The 21,186-nt window shown below is 39.7% G+C and overlaps 1 protein-coding gene across 16 annotated transcripts in view; it reads right to left on the bottom strand.

The window, feature by feature from the left end:
* DOCK10 (dedicator of cytokinesis 10) overlaps window positions 1-21,186 on the bottom strand; it is a 299,156-nt gene that overhangs the window by 117,477 nt on the left and 160,493 nt on the right. For all 16 annotated transcript variants that reach the window (XR_016231420.1, XR_016231421.1, XM_051849117.3 and 13 more), the window contains one exon: window positions 10,436-10,518. Coding sequence is in view for 14 of the 16 variants with exons in the window: in XM_051849117.3 (XP_051705077.3) it covers window positions 10,436-10,518 (83 nt within the window). In the remaining 2 variants the exon portion in view is untranslated. The remainder of the gene's footprint in view (window positions 1-10,435; window positions 10,519-21,186) is intronic.

The raw sequence follows: 21,186 nt of genomic DNA, 5'->3' as shown, positions 1-21,186 counted from the left end.
CACTCCTAGCTCTATAAATGTTAAAATAAGTCAGAAATAAGCTTTTCATGGCTTGATTCTATGTCACAACTAACGATTGAATGGAAATCAGACAAAATCATCCTGGGTTCAGGTACTCCTTGATACGTAGCAATTTGGCCTGTTTTACTATATAAAATCTCATATACAGAAATTTCATTAAATGTTTGTGTTTTCTTTAAGATTATTATATCATATAGTAACAATCTCTGAATCCGGCTATTGAGAAAATGACCAGAGACACATTTTTTAGGTGAATGACCAAAGACTCCTTATATTTAAGTTCGCATAAGTTTGCCACACTGTGCAATCATATAGGGCACTAATTAATGGGCTGAAATTCTCTTTTAACCTCCCTTTGAAAGATAGGAACATGCCTACTCCCAGTTTATGCAAGGAAAGTTAAGAATCAAAAAAGAACATTGTCCTCATTACTAAATGAGGGAAAGTCTGAGATTAGAACCACATTTCCAGTCTTGATAACAGAATTTGTTTTTATTGCGGTCAAATATACATGACAGAAAACTTACCAGTTTAATTGTGTTTAAATATACAGTTCATTAGCATTAAGTACTCACACACACAAACTGTTGTGCAACTATCATCAGCATTGGTCTCCAGATCCTCTACACTGTCCCAGACAGAAACTGTATCCATTAAACAACAGCCCTCAAGCCCCCACTTCAGCCTCTGGCAACCACCATTTTCTTTTCTGTTTCCTTTTTTTTTTTTTTTTTTTTTTTTCAGGCAGAGTGGACAGTGAGAGAGAGAGAGAGAGAGAGAGAGAGAGAGAGAGAGAGAGAGGTCTTCCTTTGTCGTTGGTTCACCCTCCAACGGCCGCCGCGGCCGGTGTGCTGCGGTCAGCGCATCACACTGATCCGAAGCCAGGAGCCAGGTGCGTCTCCTGGTCTCCCATGGGGTGCAGGGCCCAGGGACTTGGGCCATCCTCCACTGCACTCCTGGGCCATAGCAGAGAGCTGGCCTGGAAGAGGAGCAACCGGGACAGAATCTGGTGCCCCGACCGGTACTAGAACCCAGTGTGCCAGCACCATAGGCAGAGGATTAGCCTATTGAGCTGCGGCACCGGCCCTCTTTTCTGTTTCTACAGGTTCTACTATTACAGGCATCTTCCACACGTGGAATCATACCATGTTAGTTTCTTCATGTCTGCTTTGTTTCATTTAGCATAACATCTTCAAGGTAGAGCCATGTTGTAGCATATATCAGGATTTCATTACTTTTCAATCCAGAATAATATTCCATTGAATCCTTCAAACAGCTTGTGCCCCAAAATCATCTCCATGAAGGCATTCTGTGCACTACAGAATTAGGACTCTCTTCTGGTCCTGGACAGGAACATTGCTACTTGATTTTGTTATTTGTGTCTAGCCCTTCATCACATTATATATTTCTTAAAGCCAGGAACTCAAGCAGATTTCCTTCTGTATCTCACCCACATGATTCCTCTCCACAATATGTTCTTTGCTGAGTGTATTTAGGACAGGCAAGGTGAACCAGGACATCACAGAAGATATATAACAGGAAATGGCATAATTTCAAGCTGTTTTTGGAAGGAAACTTGGTGATTGTCTTAGATGTAGGATGTATATTTTGGTGATCAAAATCTTAGGTGGTACTTCCAATGTGTTAAGTAGGTTTTCAAAAATAGTTTCAGGGGCAGGAGCTTCAGCGCTGTGGGTTATAGCCCCATCCTGCAGTGCTGGCATCCCATATGGGCATCTGTGGGAGTCCCGGCTGCTCCACTTCTGATCCAGCTGCCTGCTAATGCACCTGGGAAAGCAATGGAAGTATGGTCCAAGTCCTTGTGTCCCTGCACCCACATGGGAGATCTGGAAGATACTCCTGGCTCCTGGCTTCAGATTGGCTTATCTCCAGCTGTTGCAACTATTTGGAGAATGAACCAGCAGATGGAAGACCCCTCTCTATCTCTCTCTGTAACTCTGTCTTTCACACAAATAAAATAAATCTTAAAAATTAGTTTAATACTATTAAAATCAATAACTAAGAACAATAAAGCCGTTCTGAGGGACATGGTACTTGAGGCTGCTAAGAATGATATCTGGGGCTTTGTGTCACTGAAGTTTCAATTTGCTTCTCTATTTGGTTTGGTCTTCATAGTCCTGATAAAATCCCAGGACCCAGAGATAATTAATTGCAATGTTAACAGTCTTATTTGACCACTAAAGGTTTGAAAGAAGAGTGGAAGAAATTGCAAATTTTACAATTGTATCTATCATGAAGACTGGCTCATAGGAGATGTTCAATAAACATTTGTTAATAGACATTCATGTTTACATGTAATAGCATAAACTATCTCAAATTCAAAAAAAATGTTAACAAATTATATGACCTTCTGCATCCATGACTTATTTGACATCCAAAGAAGTAAAAAAAATACATGTGGAAGTTTTAAGTCTTAATACGTTTTAAGTGGCATGTTGTCTTTTATTAAATTATGCGTATGTGCAATAAGACATTTGTAAACAATACTGGGGCTTTGTAGTGTTGTACAATCTTGTCATTTTTCAGAGATGAAAAAAAGGTCCAAAGAGATGACTTTTATAACCACACGTAGAGGAGGTGAGAACAGAAGTCTTTGGAATAATTCCTGTATTTAGGAAAGATCAATTCAAAATATCTTTAATAAGCACATCAAGTTAATATTTCAGCCATTTTTTCCTGCAAAAAATCCTGGTGTACTTACAGCCATTTTTCTTTCTTGCAGAGCCTTAGAGTTACTCAAGTTTATCTATGGAATTGTTATGATGTTAACTGTTCTGCCCCTTTAGGTCAAGGTCAACTTTAAGTGAAGGCAGAGCAAGTAGCCGTGTTATTTTAGGAGCATTGAGAAATTTTTCCTACTCCATCAAAAATATCCTTTTTCTCATTATCATCTGACAGTCCTTGAACAAGATGCAGCCCTTTCCACCTTTCCATTTGATTGGCAAAATGAAGCCCTCTAACACAGCCTTTCCCTCCTCGCTTCTGTGAGAAGTGATGCTGCTTGAGATTCAAGAGAGAGGTTCAAATGTCTGATTTTAGAGCAACGACTTGAAGTATTTTGTCTACAGTGGATGGAACGTGAAAGTTCCAGAATTCTTTTTAATGGCATGGCAGTAAAGTGAGTATTGTGAAAGTTAAATAAATTAGTAGGAAAAACCGAGTAAGAGGCAGCAAAGATAAACTTGAACATGAGATGTTAACCTTTGGTCTTATGCTAGTCATTTCCCATCCATCTCCATCAGACTGATGTAGTGCCACTCACTCCTGAATTCCTGATTCTGTCTTCTTTTGTCACGTGGCTTAGCTTTCATTGTTTCTTACAAAAAATAATTTTGCAGGCATTTGTTCTGGATAAGTGTGAATTGCAATATTAGCTAGGTTCTGTAGACCAAGTTTTCTCATTAATGTCGATTTCCAACAATATAGTTATGAATGAGGGAGGAAGAGAATAGTCTTTCAAGTGAGTAATGGTATTAGAAAAAAAATTAAGGCAATGAAATAAGATTTTAATGAATGCCAATATAAAAGGCTAAAAACTCAGAGCCAGCACTATGGCGTAGCGGGTAAAGCCACTGCCTATAGTGCTGGCATCCTATATGGGTGCCTGTTTGAGTTCCGGTTGCTTCACTTCTTATCCAGCTCTCTGCCATGGCCTGGGAAAGCTGTAGAAGATGGCCCAGCAGCCGTGTGGAGACCCGGAAGAAGCTCCTGGCTCCTGGCTTTGGATCAGCACAGCTCCGGCTGTTGAGGCCATCTGGGAAGTGAATCAGCGGATGGAAGACCTCTCTCTCTGCCTCAGCCTCTGCCTCTGCTTCTCTGTAATTCTGCCTTTCAAAAAATAAATACATCTTTTTGAAAAATTAAAATACTCATAAAGGGTTTCCATGAGTGTCTCTGCTTAGTTGTAGAAATGATAACTGAGCTGGAGCTGGTGCTATAGCATAGAGGGTAAAACCGCCGCCTACAGTGCCAGCATCCCATATGGGCGCCAGTTTGATTCTCGGCTGCTCCACTTCCAATCCAGCTCTCTGCTATGGCTTGGGATAGCAGTAGAAGAAGGCCCAAGTCTTTGGGCCCCTGCACCTGTTGTGGGAGACCTGGAAGATGTTCCTGGCTCCTGGCTTCAGATTGGCGCATCTCCAGCTGTTGCGGCCAGTTGGGGAGTGAACCAGCAGATGGAAGACTTCTCTCTTTGTCTCTCTCTGCCCCTGCCTCTCTGTAACTCTGCCTTTCAAATAAATAAATAAATCTTAAAAAAAGAAATGATGACTGACATAGTCAATATTATGACCAAAGTTTCAACAAGAGTGCATGGATTTGAAGTGATTTAAGAACTCAGCTCAAAATGTGGAAGGAATGTCTATCAACAGAAGAATGAACCAACAAACTATTGTAGATCTACACAAAAGAGTGCCACTCAGGAAGGGGAAGGAGGAGATACAAGCAAAAACATATGTATCACTCAGAGCATTATGCTGAATAAAAAAAAAAACCAAAATATGAATACACATGTTACGATTCTAATGTTATGAGAATCAGAAGAAAACCAAAAATCAGAGGGAGCAGAGGTGAATTATCTTAGCTATCGGAAGCCATTCTTTTTTGTACTCAATGGTCCAGTTTCCACACAATAAAGCACACCGAAGAGCTGCAACAATGACAACCACACATCAGAAAAAATGTTCCTGAACTGGAAAACTAGGGGAGGAGTGAGTCAGTAATCCATTAAGCAAAAACAAATAAGATAACATTGTGAATGAAAATGGTTGTTTAGAAAATCACTGGTTTGTGATAGGATATCATCTTCTTGAAAAACATAAACGGTGGGCTTTGTGCTTTACCCATGATGACTATGGAAGGTAATGCACTTCCTAATTAGCTCGACTTGACCATTCCACAATGTATATATACTTCAATATATCATGTGCTACATAATAAAACATACAGTGTTACCTAACTGAAAAAAAATCAATGAAAAAAAAATCAATGAGAAGAGAAAAGAGTGATGGAATTGGAGTGGCAGAAGCCAAGTTTAGAAAGAATGGCCATGGATAGTGTCTCTCTTGGGTAATACAAGTTAAGAATGAAAAGCAATAGTTCTTGTGATGATCTGGGGAAATAACTGTGGCAGAGAGTACCAGAAGAATTACGATTCTGAAAAGGGACCAAGCTTGAAGTACCCAAGAGAAGATAGCTGTAAAGGCTGGGGCACAGTGAAGGAGACTGAGTGGTGGGAGGTGGGGTCAGTAAAGTCAGACAGTGAGGAGACTTTGCAGAGATTTGAGGGCTACTGAGGACTCTTACTTTCCCAATCTTGACCTCAGTGATCCCCAGGACATATCCTCCCTGCCTCTAAAGATCCATCATTATTTCCATCTGCTGTCTGCAGGGTTATTATGCAAGGACTCATCTCTTTTTGAATATAATTAGAAGGTTAGTATGTTTGACTACTGAACTTAAAATTTTCCCCTCTAGGAGCATTGTGAGGTCCCTAAGAACCTTTGGGATTCTGCAATAAAGGGACCTTACCTATCTACGTGTGAACCCAACACTAGTTGGAAATGATAGACTTTCTCATTTCTCATATCTAAACCCAAATTTTTTCCAGAACCCATATAATGGGAGCAGGAAAGCTGAGGTGCCTCATCAATCAGAAGTGAGGTTTGGGTCTGGCACCATGGCGCAGCGGGTTAACACCCTGGCCTGAAGCACCAGCATCCCATATGCGCGCTGGTTCTGGTCCTGGCTGCTCCACTTCCAGTCCAGCTCTCTGCTGTGGCCTGGGAAAGCAGTAGAAAAAGGCCCAACTCCTTGGGCCCCTGCACCCATGTGGGAGACCAAGAAGAAGCTCCTGGCTCCTGGCTTCAGATTGGCGCAGCTCCGGCCATTGTGGCCAACTGGGGAATGAACAGTGGATGGAAGGCATCTCTCTCTCTCTGCCTCTCTTCTCTCTGTGTAACTCTGACTTTCAAATAAAAATAAATAAATCTTTAAAAAAAAAAAAAGAAGTGAGGTTTGGGTCAAGTTACCTATTGGTGCTTGAGTTTCTTCAATAGAATGAGGGTAATAGTTCCTATCCCATAGGGTTTTGGATATTAAGTCAAATAATATATGAGTGGTATGCAGTCCATTCTGGCTCATGGTAAACACTCCAGAAATGTTCTTTTATTTAAAAATTTTCTTGGGGCCAGCGTTGTGGCATAGTAGGTGGAGCCACTGCCTGAGATGCTGGTGTCAAATATGGGCATGTCCCAGCTGTTACATTCTAATTTGGCTCCTTGCTAATGGTCTGGAAAAAGCAGTGCAGGATGGCCCAAGTGCTTGGCCCCTGCACCCAGGTGGGAGACCCAGATGGAGCTCCTGAATCCTGGCTTTGACCTGGCACAGCGTGGCCGGTTCAGCCATCTTGGGGCGGGGGTAAATCTGTGGATGGAAGAGCTCTCTGTCTCTCTTTCTCTTTAACTCTTTCAAATAAATGAATCAACCTTAAAAAAAAAAGTCTGTTCTTATTTAGTCCAGCTAAGTTGATCAAACTTAATTTGGACTTCAGTCACAAAAAACACTTTTATAATTTTTTTCTTTATATCTTCATTCTATCAAATCATCTATAGTACATTTTTAAAAGATTTTTATTTATTTATTTGAAAATCAGAGTTACAAACAGAGAGAAGGAGAGCCAGAGAGCCAGAGAGCGAGAGAGAGAGAGAAAGACAGATCTTCCATCTGCTGGTTCAATCCCCAGTTGGCCACAATGGCCAGAGCTGAACTGATCCAGAGCCAGATGCAATGAACTTCTTCTGGGTCTCCCATGTGGGTGCAGGAGCCCAAGGACTTGAGCCATCTCTCACTGCTTTCCTAGGCCATAGCAGAGAGCTGGATTGGAAATGGAGCAGTTGGGACTTGAACCGGTGCCCATATGGGATGCCAGCACTACAGGCAGCGGCTTTACTCACTACACCACAGTACTACTGGCCCCCGTAGTACATTTTAAAAATATATCACATATATCTGCATTTGCCCAATGAATTAATGAAGTCAGTGGCAATAAACATTTTTGTGCTGCTCTTATATTTTGGAACTCCAAGTTCAGTGCTGATTTTTATTCCTCATGTGTGAACGCTTCCAGTTTACATGCTAGGCTGAAATAATGATCTTTCTAGCATATTCCTATGAAAACACATTTTTTTTTAAATTTTTTTTTTTGACAGGCAGAGTGGACAGTGAGAGAGAAAGACAGAGAGAAAGGTCTTCCTTTGCCGTTGGTTTACCCTCCAATGGCTGCCGCGGCTGGCGCGCTGCGGCTGGCGCACCGCGCTGATCCAAAGCCAGGAGCCAGGTACTTATCCTGGTCTCCCATGGAGTGCAGGGCCCAAGCACTTGGGCTATCCTCCACTGCACTCCCTGGCCACAGCAGAGAGCTGGCCTGGAAAAGGGGCAACCGGGACAGAATCCGGTGCCCCGACCGGGACTAGAACCCGGTGTGCCGGCGCCGCAAGGCGGAGGATTAGCTTAGTGAGCCGCGGCGCCGGCCGAAAACACATTTTTTAAATGTGGAGCATTAACAATTTTAAATTTAAAAAGTAAATTTTACCTCCTTTTCTATTCTTCCATGATCGTAATTTTTATGTTGCATCCTCAGCAGCCCATAAAAATAAATTATCAATTTAAGTTAGTAGCAGTCAGAAGAGAATTCTCCTAATCCAGGAGGTCTGATAATGATTTGTTTTTAATAGCCTTTGAAGGCCAAGTAAATTATTTGTTTCCACTACTGACCTGAGCATGGGGATTTTTGAGGGGGTAATGCTTAGCTTTGTCAAATCATTAACAAACAATACCACTGTTCAGTTTTACGGTCTTCATTGCTCTAAAGTATATGCTAGAAGATTCTATTCTAGCACTTCTGATTTTCATTTTGAATAGACAGTTTGTTAAGGTTTCTTACTTAGTGGTAGTTTTATTCTTCCCCTTCTTGGTGTCAACTTCCACTTCCTTTAGTTAAACAATGACCATCTCAACTGTATTTTGATTGGTTTATCATTGGTCTTTGCAAGCCTTATGAAAATTCCAATTTAAAAAGGTTCACAATCTGTTGTTTTTTGAAATAATGGAAATTATCAGATTTGTATTTTTTTGTTTATTTATTTGAAAGAGAGATAGAGACAGAGGAAGACAGACAGAGATCTTCCATCCACTGGTTCACTCCCCAAATGCCCACAACAGCTGAGCCTGGGCCGGGCTAAAGCCAAGAGCCTAGAATTCATCCTGGGTCCCACTCATGAGTTGCAGGGACCAGAGCACCTGAAATGGCACCTGCTGCCTCCCACGGTGTACACTAGGATGAAATTCAAGTTGAAAGTGAAGCAAGGGCTTGTACCCAGGCACTCTCATATGGGATGCAGGCATCCCAAGCAACATCTTAAAAGCTGCTATACCTAATGCCTGCCCATAATATGCTTGGCGATGCTCTCTCTGTGGGTCAACAGATGAAAAATACTGCCAATGTGAGATTTTATATTTACCTTTTCTTCTTTATGGCATCACAATTATAAGAAAAAATAAACAGTGTTCAAGGGGTATATAGCCATTGACGTGCTTAATAGACCCAGAGATGTTGGGAAGGTGTCTATTCAAAAGAGTAGCCAAGGATTACTGACTCACTTGATACTCAGTCTTCCAACTGCTTGGACACAGCTTCCAAGTTGTAACCACTTCTCAGAACTATTTTCAGAAAGAGGAAGTGTTGGTGTTAAAAAAGTGCTTTGCTTTTCAACTGCACCTACAAAAAGTGTGTGACTAATACCCTTTTTGAATGTAATAATTACTCATGAAGGCCAAGGGTAAGGTAGGAGCTTCCCAAGACGAAGTTATAAGAAGTTAGCTATCAGAAGTGACCTAGTGTCAAAGAATGTTCACAGACTTGGTAGAATGAAATGTACAATGCTTTGAAAACAAATTTGCTGTTTTGGAGGAGCACATTTTGCTTTTCATGGTAATGCAACTCTGAAAGAAATGGTCTCTTTTTTTTCCTTTCTTGTATTAGTTCTGCAGTCATATTCTCCATGAAGCAGATCAAGAGATCTTTAAAAGAGGTATATTAGATCCCATCACACTCCTATTTGTAATTTCACCAAAGCTGCTATTGTAATGAGAGTAAAATCCAAGCTCCCTTCCAAGTTCACAAGGTCCCTTGCCTAAACTCCATGGTTTCAACTTGTTATGTTCCCCCTCCAGTCTTTAGCTCCAGGACCCTTGACAATCATTTTCCTCCAGCGACCATGTTGGTTCTTCCTTGGGGTCTTTGCTCTGGCTGTTTCACGTGGGCACCATTTTCCTAAGATCACAGTCCTGGTAGCAGCTGTTCGTTCATACGACAGCTCAAATGTTACCTTCTCAGACTGTTCCATAATCTCTCCTACAAATTTTGCATTCAGGAATTAAGAGTACCATTTTCAAGTCTGGAAAATAGGTTTCTAAGGCACAAGACGTTTTGCGAGCAGTTTCCAATTCTGTACCTTGTGTATACTAAAAAATTAGATCCAGTGGGTATCATTTTAATGTTTCACTTGATGAAAGTGTTAGGAAAAAGTAAACTTTTTATTAAATGTTTTTATGGATTGCTTGCATCATCTTAGCATGACAAACCAATTAGTTGGGAGGTATCAGTTCAATGCAGTTCTTTGAATTGGGGTAACTCAATCCCCGTCAGGATTGCTGTATTTTAAAACTTGTCATACATTCATTTTTTTCCGTCAGTGCACAACTCCTGCCAGACTTTCTCCTAGGCCTGCAGGAAATTCTGTAGAGAGATTCTCTTGCCTTTGGGGAATTTTTATTTTAGTAGGGGAAACAGACACTAAAAAAATTTCTACCAGCAATCAGGTAGCCAGGTGAGCTTTCCTGTGGAGGTGACATCTGAGCAGGAGCAGAACAAAGTGACATTTGCCTAAAAGCTTTATACCCACCAAAATCAGGGGAAAAGCCAGGTGTCTATTTTCCTTTTTGCTATCTTTGTATTTATATCATTTATTTGCAAGTTGCTTATTTTCATGGCTTTTGATATACTAGCATGAAAATACATGGAAAAAGTAGCAAACATGAAGCAGAATATTGCCAGAAAAAGTCTTGGGCCGTATTTTTTTTAAAATTTAATCCTCCTGTACCTGTTATTGAAAAGACAGCTCATGAAAGTACAATGATAAATGACCCCAAACTCTGTGAATATACAATTTATCCATTGTCGAAAACAATATTGTATCTAAACTCATTTATAAATTTTGTAAAATGTACCTTGACACTTGATTAATGCACATATATTCATAAACAGTGGCAGAACTTGAACAAAGAACTTGGTCCACATATGAAAAAATCCAGAGTACTTATAACAAGTTCTTACCGGGGTAACTGTCGAATGTCTCCAGAATATTGTTCATATTTGTAGTTTACTACATACCACTGGGAACTATAAAATTTACAAGCCTGAAAGGAAGAAAAAGACAATTATGTAAATTATCATGAAAGAAATCAGTGCTAAGCTCTCACAGTCCCCCGGGTGTGTTAAGACGGCTACATAACTGATTTTAAGATAGGTAAGGGGTTTGCTCTTTGTAATCATTTTATATTTCCCAATGAAATGGAAATCTAACCTTTTCCAGACTCATTGAGGAGGAACTGTTTAACCTATTCATTTTATTCCACTCCATCAAGGAAAACCTAATCCAATCAGCCACAGCATCACCTAATAATCCAGGCAGCTAAGACGTGCTGCTGCCTCCAGTACCTTCCCATCGTTGCTTTCCATGGCAAACCTTTTCATGACGTGACAGTTCTCAGGAGTGAAAATGTTAGTATTTTCATGTAATCCTCCTGCCATAATTTTAGTCTATTTCTTCTTGTTCTTGCCTCAGTAATCAACACTCTTCTTGTTTCTATATTGCTGCCCTTGTCAACTTGAAGCTAGTTTTGCAGTTTTATCTTAGGCCTTCTAAGGCACAGACTTTCCTGTGATTTTTCAGATTTTATAAACAGATATGAGTAAAAAAGAATCAAAAACAGGCTTGAAAGCAAAGTTAATAGCAAAAAGAGCTACTGCAGAATTATATATGCTGACTGATTGTTTTGCATTTTTTGATGGCAAACATTTTCCAAATACCAACCAGGCACATGGCACTGTACTGACCATGGGTTAACAAGGCAGATTGCACTTGTTGACTTTTAAGATGTCTTTGGTTTTAAAATTATGTGATTCGGGGGATTAACCAGCTATCAGTTATGATTATAAGAAGATCTTGTCCTCTAGTGTTGGTGGGAAAAATGGAGAGATAAGCTTGGTGCACTGTGAGAATGAAGAACTGTGAAGGAGATGGGAAGGTGCAGAGCCACTGCCTCTGCAGAGGTGAGGGGGTGACAGGGACAGGAAGGGGCTGGGGCCTCACAGACAGGTGCAAGGAGCAGGGACCGTGGTTAGGCGCGCTTTGCTGCTGCGGATTTCTCTCTCCAGTTCTTTTGGCACCCTTGCTTTATTTTTTCAGGCAAGGGTTCACGCACAAACTGAAACTAAGGCTGGGAGTACAGGACCAAAGAAGAGTTTAAAAACAAACCAGCGGTCAGCGCTGTGGCTCACTAGGCTAATCCTCCACCTTGCGGCGCCAGCACACCGGGTTCGGGTTCTAGTCCTGGACGGGGCACCAGATTCTGTCCCAGTTGCCCCTCTTCCAGGCCCGCTCTTTGCTGTGGCCAGGGAGTGCAGTGGAGGATGGCCCAAGTCCTTGGGCCCTGCACCCCTTGGGAGACCAGGAGAAGCACCTGGCTCCTGCCTTCGGATCAGCGCGGTTCGCTGGCCACAGCGCGCCAGCCGCAGTGGCCATTGGAGGGTGAACCAACGGCAAAGGAAGACCTTTCTCTCTCTCTCTCTCTCTCTCTCTCTCTCACTGTCCACTCTGCCTGTCAAAAAAAAATTAAAAACCAAAAACAAAACAAAACAAACCAGCAATGAGACAGATTGGGGTAAAGAATAGTACCAGGGAATTTAGGGACTGTGTGATGACCAGAATGGATGGAGAATGTTAACAAAATGGTGTAATTAGCTGAAGCTAAATGTATTAACTTGCCAGATCCTGAGCCGATTCTGTAAAGCACATGTTTCTGGAAATAGGATGAAAACTAAGCTTTCATATGCTCCTGGGATAACATGTTTCATTTTCAATTTTAGATCAAGATGCCAGGGATTCTGACAAGGACACACTGGTGCAGGCATCCTGTGCCATGAAGCTAGCACCTTAATGATCTGACTCATTTCTTCTTTCCTTTCCTTCCTTTCCACCTCACTGTCATTCTCAAAGGAAACAAAATATCTATGAAGCAGAAAAACAGTGGGGCCAGCAATGTGGCACAATGGGTAAAGTACGGCACCTGCAGTGCCAGCATCCCCGATGGGCTCTGGTTCAAGTCCTGGCTGCTCCACTTCTAACTGGCTTCTCCCTTCAAGTCCTGGCTGCTCCCTGCTAACATGCCCAGGAGAGCAGTAGAAGGTGGCCCAGGTGCTTGGGCCCCTTCACCCACATGGGAGACCCGGAGGAAGCTCCTGACCCTGGCTATGGATCAGCCCAGCTCCAGCCACTGCAGTCATTTGAGGAATGAACCAGCAGATTGAAGACCTCTCTCTCTGCCTCTGCTTCTCTGTAACTCTGCTTTTCAAATAACTAAATAAATCTTTAAAAATATATAAATAAAGGAAAAACAAAGGGCATAAAACCCATCCCCTTTTTGCATTCCTTTTCAAACTTTTTTCTGGTAACTAGTTTTATCTAGTTCTCCTCTAAGTTTCAGTTTGAATATGATTTTTTTCCCACTTAATAGCATAGGCTTTCTGAATTTTATGGTCCTTCTAAATAAGTGGAATAAAATATCCTTCTCTGGTACACTAACTTGATCTCCTCCTTTCAGAGATCACTCATCTAGTATTTTAATCAGCAAGCACAGAAAGCCGACACTGCATCCCTGGAGTTCTATGTGATGGAAAGACAGCAGGGAACAAGAGACAAAAATCGATGCCTTCTTGAATTTACCTCCTCTGAAAAACCGGTCAATAAACACAAAAATAAGTAAATTGTGTCATACATTACAAAATAGCATCATGGAAAAATAACACAGATAGGGTGGAGAGAGTTGGGGCAAGGGAGCTAAGTCGAACAGAATGGTGAAGTGGCTCTTACAGAAATGGTGATATTTGGCCGACGACTTACAGGACAGGATTAAGTGGACTGTTTTTAATGGCTACTGGAAATTTGGTGCTGTTGCAGGAGAAAAGCTAAGCCACAGGGTATATCCTTATTCATGCGGTTCTTCTCTTCACTACCCATCTGGTGAATTAAGACAGAATGCCCAACTATGTTAAAGATTCTTTGCTAAAAAAGACTGAGGGGCCGGCGCCGTGGCTCACTTGGTTAATCCTCCGCCTGCAGTGCCAGCATCCCATATGGGCGCCAGGTTCTAGTCGTGGTTGCTCCTCTTCCAGTCCAGCTCTCTGCTGTGGCCTGAGAAGGCAGTGGAGGATGGCCCAAGTGCTTGGGCCCCTGCACCTGCATGGGAGACCAGGAAGAAGCACCTGGCTCCTGGCTTCGGATCGGTGTAACTCTGGCCGTAGTGGCCATTTAGGGAGTGATCCAACAGAAGGAAGACCTTTCTCTCTGTCTCCCTCTCTCACTGTCTAACTCTGTCAAATAAATAACAACAACAAAAAAGACTGAGAAACCAGTGTATATTCTGGATAAATAAAGTGTACATGAAGAATAGAGGCCAGAATACACACCTCCAAAGCTTGATTCTGTCTTGGGATTAGCACTGACTCCTGATGTGATCTGGATCAAATGTTATTTATTAAGATCTCAGATTTTGCTACTGAGCATTTAGAACGTTGGACTGGATTAGAGATTTCTGTCAAATAATTTTTATCTCTGCACTTTCTGTCCAGAGATTCCAATGGCTTTCTGGTACATGGATTCATTCACTGTCCTTTGTTTTTCTTTTTTTATTTAATAAATGTAAATTTACAAAGTGCATCTTTTGCATTGTTGTGGCTTTTCCTCTCCACCTCCTTCCCACCCGCAGCCATCCCATCTCCCACTCCCTCTCCCATCCCATTCTTCATCACGTTTCATTTTCAATTATCTTTATATACAGAAGATCAACTTAGTATATACTAAGCAAAAATTTCAACAGACTGCACCCACACAACCGCACAAGATATAGAGTACTGTTCGACTAGTCATTCACTGTCCTTTGTGATATGTGATGTCCCTTTGTCTACCGTGATAGACATGCATACAGAAGCATGCCATACACAGTATTTCCAATATTCCATAGACTCCACCAAATCTGAGAAACATTAATCTTAAATTTTACTGACCAACAATGAACCAGACACTATTTTATATTTATAAAGAGCTACTTCTTTTGTTTTAAATTCACAATTTTTTGTCAGACATTGACTATTAGACCTTCTGATAGGCTCTTAACAACCCCTCTATAAGATTTTATCATTGACATTTTATATATCAGAGAGGCAAGGAGAAGTTCAGATTTTTTACCAAGTCCTGCACTTGGTAACAGCAGGATTTCAAACTGGATTTGTATGACTCTAAAAGTCCAATCAGTTAATTTTTTAATTGTTTGATGATTACAGGCTTTTAAAATAAAAACACATCTGATCCCTCATTCTGGATGTTTTGTGTGCTGTTTCTGTTTGTATCTTAAAGACAAAAAAAGACCCAACTTTGAACTTGGAGTCTATTATTTATTAGCTGTGGAATTTCAGTTAAATAACTTAATATCTCTAATATCTTTCTCTGCCTATATAATATCAACTTTGTTAGTATCAAACAAAGTAACTCCTATAAGGCACTTAGTACAGAGTAAGCACTCAATAATATTTGCTTTAAAAACACTCGTTTTCCCCAGCAGGTTTAAGTCGATAATTCATATTCACAACAACTGATAATAACAACTTGTTTTTCTTGTGTTAAAAAAGTAGATTTTTGGGAAGATAAGTAGGTCTTCTGATTCTTAGAGACTTCTGTCTTCATCAACTCCCTGTGCTTGTGTAGATGAGAATCACGATTCAAAGATGATTCTTAAGAATTTAAAACTCCTCCTGAATATGTGATTTCTCTGATTATGAAAAAGCCAGCGCATTTTGCAAACACATAACCAGTTCTCCTACATAGTTATGGCATTTTGGAAATGTTACGCATAGAAAATTATTCTCTATTCTTTGTTCCAGCCCACACAGTCACTCTAAGAGGATCATTAAGAACTATTATAATTTTGACTACAGCTTCTCTTTGTCCAAAAACTAAGCTGAAATGATCTGTTGCAAATTCAAAGTCACAGGCTACAACTCTGCTTGCAACAATAAGGCAATAGCTCCAATTTTCCCTTACTGACTTCCTAGCCTACAGCACCTGTTTCACAATATGGACTCCTCAGCCCCCTTTCACATGGAGGCTGCCAGTCTGCTCCAAAGGTGAAGGCTGAATACTGAGCAACCAGCTTGCTGAGCTGGCTAATTTTTCCAAACAGTGATGACCTGATTCACATCTTATCCATTTCTTATGTTTGCCTGTTCAGCCTTTATGCCTGCTACCTCTACTCTATGTGATCAGACACAAAAATGTTGAAAGTCAACATGGTTTAAGGCTTTTGTGCCTTTTGGATAGTGTTTCCTAAACAGTAAAGCATCCATGAAATCTCTGGGGTTGGTAATTAAAATTTAGGTCCCTGGGCTCCACCTGAAATCCAATGAACCAGATTACCCAAAGGACGGCCCAGGGGTCTTCATTGTTAAGAAATGACAGGTGACTGAAGGTGGAGGAGAAATGCTGTTAGTTTGTCAGGTAAAATCCATCCCTGCGTGATTACTGATGCCATAAACAAGAGTGTCAATGTGTTAAGTCAACAACAGGAGTCACTGTGCACTTACTCCTCATGTAGGATCTCTGTCCTTAATGTGCTGTACATTGTGATTTAATGCTATAACTAGTATTTTTCACTTTGTGTTTCTGTGTGGGAGCAAACTGTTGAAATCTTTACTTAATATATGCTAAACTGATCTTCTGTATATAAAGAGAATTGAAAATGAATCTTGATGTGAATGGAAGGGGAGAGGGAGTGGGAAAGGGGAGGGATGCGGGTGGGAGGGAAGTTATGGGGGGGGGGAGTTATTGTAATCCATAAGCTGTACTTTGGAAATTTATATTCATCAAATAAAAGTTAAAAAATATCCATCCCTGCATGAATGATAATGTGGTCCAGTCTCTTTCATGCCTTTTGACTATGAACTGAGAACTTTCAAGTCTTAGCTTCACTCAGTACCCTAGTAACTGGGATTACCTCCCAGTTTCCACTCACAGTGACAAAGCCTTTTGAAAGCACATATAACTCCAGCATGAGGTTTCACTGATAGTAGGCATTCACCATACATTTGTTGGAAGAATGGCCTTCTGCATCCTATCCTTCTTGCTTTAGTAATAACTAGACATGATACTCGACAGTTCTAAAAATCTAAAAGCTTTAGAAACAGTGGGCAAATATGAAGGACACCCTAAAGTATCATTAACAAAATATTTCACTTTTCTCTTTTCCCTCCTATTTAAGGAATCATTAGAATCAATTCAAAGCATGCTACACATCTCATATAGCAATATGGGGTTGGGTTTGAAAATACAATTTGCTGTTTATTAGATTCTGGCTACACGGTAATAAACATAAAACAGATGGCTTTTTAGGTGCAAAATTATTTTTATTTCTGACTACAGAGGTTTATTTAATTATATAACTGGTTTCTTGCCAGGAAGATTAATGCAACCACAAGAGGTGCTCATTTTGGCCCTCACTCACCATTGGGATTAATTTTGTATTTGTCAAGCAATGGTGGTAATTTTTAATACTCATGCCATTCTTTATGAAACTAGAAGTAATTATGGTTATTATATAAATGTTAAAAATGAAACATCACAAAATTAAGTGAATTTATATAGATTATGCATTGATAATTGGTTGTCCACACAGAGATATTTCAGAGGGAAAGGAGATATTATTTAGCTCAGTCACCTGTGATAATATGGGGATATTTCTGCAAATCAGGACATGTGATCATTCAGTACATCAACAATACAGACAAAAATAAAATGCACTCAAAACTTCTTTTTTCTTCAAATGGGTCACATTAAGTGCTCCTTTAAAATGCAATAATTAATTCCTGCAGTATAAAATAAGTTTGACAGTTAATGATTTTTAAAAACCTATTGTACAAACATTGGTTAGGGATAGTAAAAAAAGAGATAAAGAAAGGTTGATTCATTGGTATTGTTATAATTAATAGAAAAAAATTACGGTGTTCTATTGCATAATCGTATGACTATTATTCATGATAAAGTATTTTTATGAAAGAATCTTGAGTGTTTTGGCCATAAAGAAATAATAAATGTTTGAGGTAACTGAAATGTTTACTCAATTTGAAAATTATACTATGTGGCCCAGAATCTTGGCATAGTGGATAAAGCCACCACCTACAGTGCTGGCATCCCATATGGGCACCAGTTTGAGTCCCAGCTGTTTCACCCCTAATCCAGCTCTCTGCTGATGGCCTGAGAAAGCAGTGGAGGATGGCCCAAGTGCTTGAGCCCCTACACCCACATAAGAGACCCGGAGGAATCTCCTGGCTCCTGGCTTTGGATCCATCCAGCTCCGGCTGTTGGACCATTTGGGGAGTGAACCAGTGCATAGAAGATCTCTCTTTCTCTCTCTCTCTCTCTCTCTCTCTGTAACCCTTCCCTTTACAATAAATAAATAAAACTTTTTTTTTAAAAAAAAGAAAATTATGCCACATATACATATATCAAAACATCACAGGTTGTTCCATAATAATTCACATTTTTACGTATCAGTTAAAATTTTTTAAAAATAATATTTTTTACTTGATCAAAGAAAAATCTTATACTGGCCTCTTGAGGAAGAAGTAGAAATAATAAGTTTGGAAAATATATGGTATAAATATAGACAAGATTTAGTTTCAGATATCATCAATCTTGTTTAATAGATTTTGATTTTTATTATGGTTTCTTAAAATATTACTTGAGATTAAATAGTGTTATTATGTGTATAAGTGTGCATGTATAATGAAAACATAACGTCATATTAACTACCAGTTATAAATTAAAATAATTTTTAAATTATATTATTACTTGGAACTATAGGGTACCCTAAAGTGTAGTTTATTATCTTTGTTGACAATAAATTGAAAATTGACCAAAATATGTGGCTTCTCTTTTCATAATGTGTTCTATAGGGCTGGGTATCTGGCCTGCTGGTTAAGATACCCATGTCCCATTACACAGAACCTGAGTGCAATTCCTGCTAGGGTGAGACCTTGGGAGGCAGTGGTGATGGTCCAATTAATTGGGTTCCTGGTTTGTGTACCTTGATCTTAGCTTCATCCCTGACTCAGCCTTGGCCATCATAGGGAACTGTTCCATGTATCACTGGGTGAGAGCTCCCTGCCTGGGTGCCTGTCTGTCTGCCTGCCTTTCAAGTAAATTTTAGAAAATTTAAGATGTGTTCTGTTAAGGCAGTTAAACAGCTGTGAAAGCAGAATTTTATAAATCACTTGATCAGGGAACATAGACTGGGTTTAATTTCCAGGTAGATCTCACAGGTAATTTTTGAGGACGTGAGTAACAGGCAGTAATAAAACACCTTGGTAATATTATGATCATTCTTCCCATGTAAGACATAAAACCCAGGTTATAACTTAACACAATTGAAAATTTAGGTTCGAGTGTTCAAAATGGTTTCTGTTTTATTATCTTAGGCTTCAAGGTCTCTGATGTCTACATCTGTGTTTTCACTCACTGCCAAATGTGTTAGAATTACTCTTATTGTGGAGAAAGGGAATCCAATTTAATATTGGGATAGGTTTTCACATTTGGAAACAAGATGGCTATTCTAGGGATTTCTGAGAATAAAAGATAAATTTCCTCAGGGTTGTTAATGTGAAAAACACATCCACTTTGTTTTCCACAATTTTTTCCTGATATATTTACACTAACGCCACCAAACTACAAATGCATTGGAATTTACCTTAATCAACTTTTATGTGTTTTTTACCTTTAATGTTGAGATATATTTAGCATAAAAGAAATTGAAGGCATCAATTCTGTTTTGGCATTGATAGAAATACTTTACTATCATCACATAGAAATAAGAGCAGGCCAAATGCAAAACAACAACATATCTTGATTTCTTTTGAAGTCAAAAAAAGAAACAAGTCTTATTTATAAATTTATCTTTCAAAAAGTGCAAAATAAAAAGTCCATTAACTTCCCAAGACCTTCATTAGTGAAGGTCTTTTTTGATGCACATTTTATTATCTAAAATTTTTTTAAACATTTATTTGCGAGGGGAAGAGAAGAGAGAGAGGGAGAAAGAGAGAGAGAGAGAGAGAGAGAGAGAGAGAGAAAGAGACACCTTGTTTTCTGGTTCATTTCCCAAATGCCCGCAATGGCTGAGCGGGTGGGCCTGAAGCTTTGAGCTGGGAATGCAGTCCAGGTCTCCAACATGGATGGAAGGAATTCAGTACTTGAGCCGTCACAGCTGCCTCCCAGGTTTGCCTTGGCATGAGCTGTATTCAGAAGCTGGAGTTGAAGATTGAATCCAGGTACTCCAATGTGGAATGCGGATGTCCTACCCACTAGGTTAAATGCTTACTTGCAACAATTATTTTTATTAAGAAATGATAATATCCTTATTTTCAAATCTGGAGAAATTTTTGGAGCTGTATTTTTCCACATATTCTCCAGAAAAATAGATTTAGGCACAGATGTCCTAACATAGAAGTTAGACCAAGACCAACAAACTTCACAATTATACTGCTATGGTTTAAAGTTAATGAGGGCAGTAGAATCATTCATTTGCTATCCAACATTTTGGAATCAGGAAATAGTATTCATTTTTACTTAACTTATTTATACAGCAACCCACCTCCACCAAATCATCTGTTGAGAGCCACTTTTATTTATGGGTCAGTTTGAGGTCACATTATTCTACATATGAGATTCAATAATTTTTTTAAAATACACTAATTGTTCCACATATAAGATTCAAAAGTTTCTTCAAATGCACCAAAAAAAAGGTATTTTGGTTATACAATGGCTTCTTAATCAATAAGCATAATTACAGTCCAAAATTAGGCACAAAGCACATAAAAGTATTTTCACCATAAAAGTAAGAAAAGAGGGCCGGCGCCGCGGCTCACTTGGCTAATCCTCCGCCTGCGGTGCCGGCACACCGGGTTCTAGTCCCGGTTGGGGGGCCAGATTCTGTCTCAGTTGCTCCTCTTCCAGTCCAGCTCTCTGCTGTGGCCCAGGAAGGCAGTGGAGGATGGCCCAAGTGCTTGGGCCCTGCACCCGCGTGGGAGACCAGGAGCAAGTACCTGGCTCCTGGTTTTGGATAGGCGCAGCGTGCCGGCTGTAACAGCCATTTGGGGGGGTGAACCAACAGAAGGAAGATCTTTCTCTCTGTCTCTCTCTCACTGTCTAACTCTGCCTGTCAAAAAAAAAAAAAAGTAAGAAAAGATATTCCCCACGTTTTCTTGAAACAAGATAAGCTTCATTCTGATTAGATACATATCTTTCAAATTATAAAAATGTTCAGCATTAAATATATTTAATTATGACCAACTTTTAAAAATTTTTAAATTTAAAATCTCTTCACTCTATCTAGAATTCCAGTTGTTTAATAATATCACTTTTATTTTACTTCCATGAACTCATGAGATGTAGCTTCTACCTTGAATATTCATAACTTTCTTTGACTTAGTTGGATACTAAGAAGAGAAAGGTTTTACTTTCAATATTGCATCATTTAATAACAACGTGTTTCATGATTATAAAATTTTGCTTTTCACACATTAGGCGGTATTTGGTACATAATTTAAAAATCAATAAAGTGCTTACTAAGCTACTTTTAACTTTGCTGTGCATACGGCTTTCTTCTTGAAGAGTCCCAACATTTTTGCCAGGTTTACTCTTTTTTTTTAAAAGATTTATTTTTTACTTATTTGAAAGAGTTAGAAAGAGAGGTAGAGACAGA

This window comes from Oryctolagus cuniculus, chromosome 3 (genome assembly GCF_051225735.1).
Source record: "Oryctolagus cuniculus isolate XC-2025 breed Fujian yellow rabbit chromosome 3, ASM5122573v1, whole genome shotgun sequence".
NCBI classification, from domain to species: domain Eukaryota; kingdom Metazoa; phylum Chordata; class Mammalia; order Lagomorpha; family Leporidae; genus Oryctolagus; species Oryctolagus cuniculus.
The sequence above is the reverse complement of the archived record's forward strand: the minus strand, read 5'-3'. Positions and strand labels throughout refer to the sequence as shown.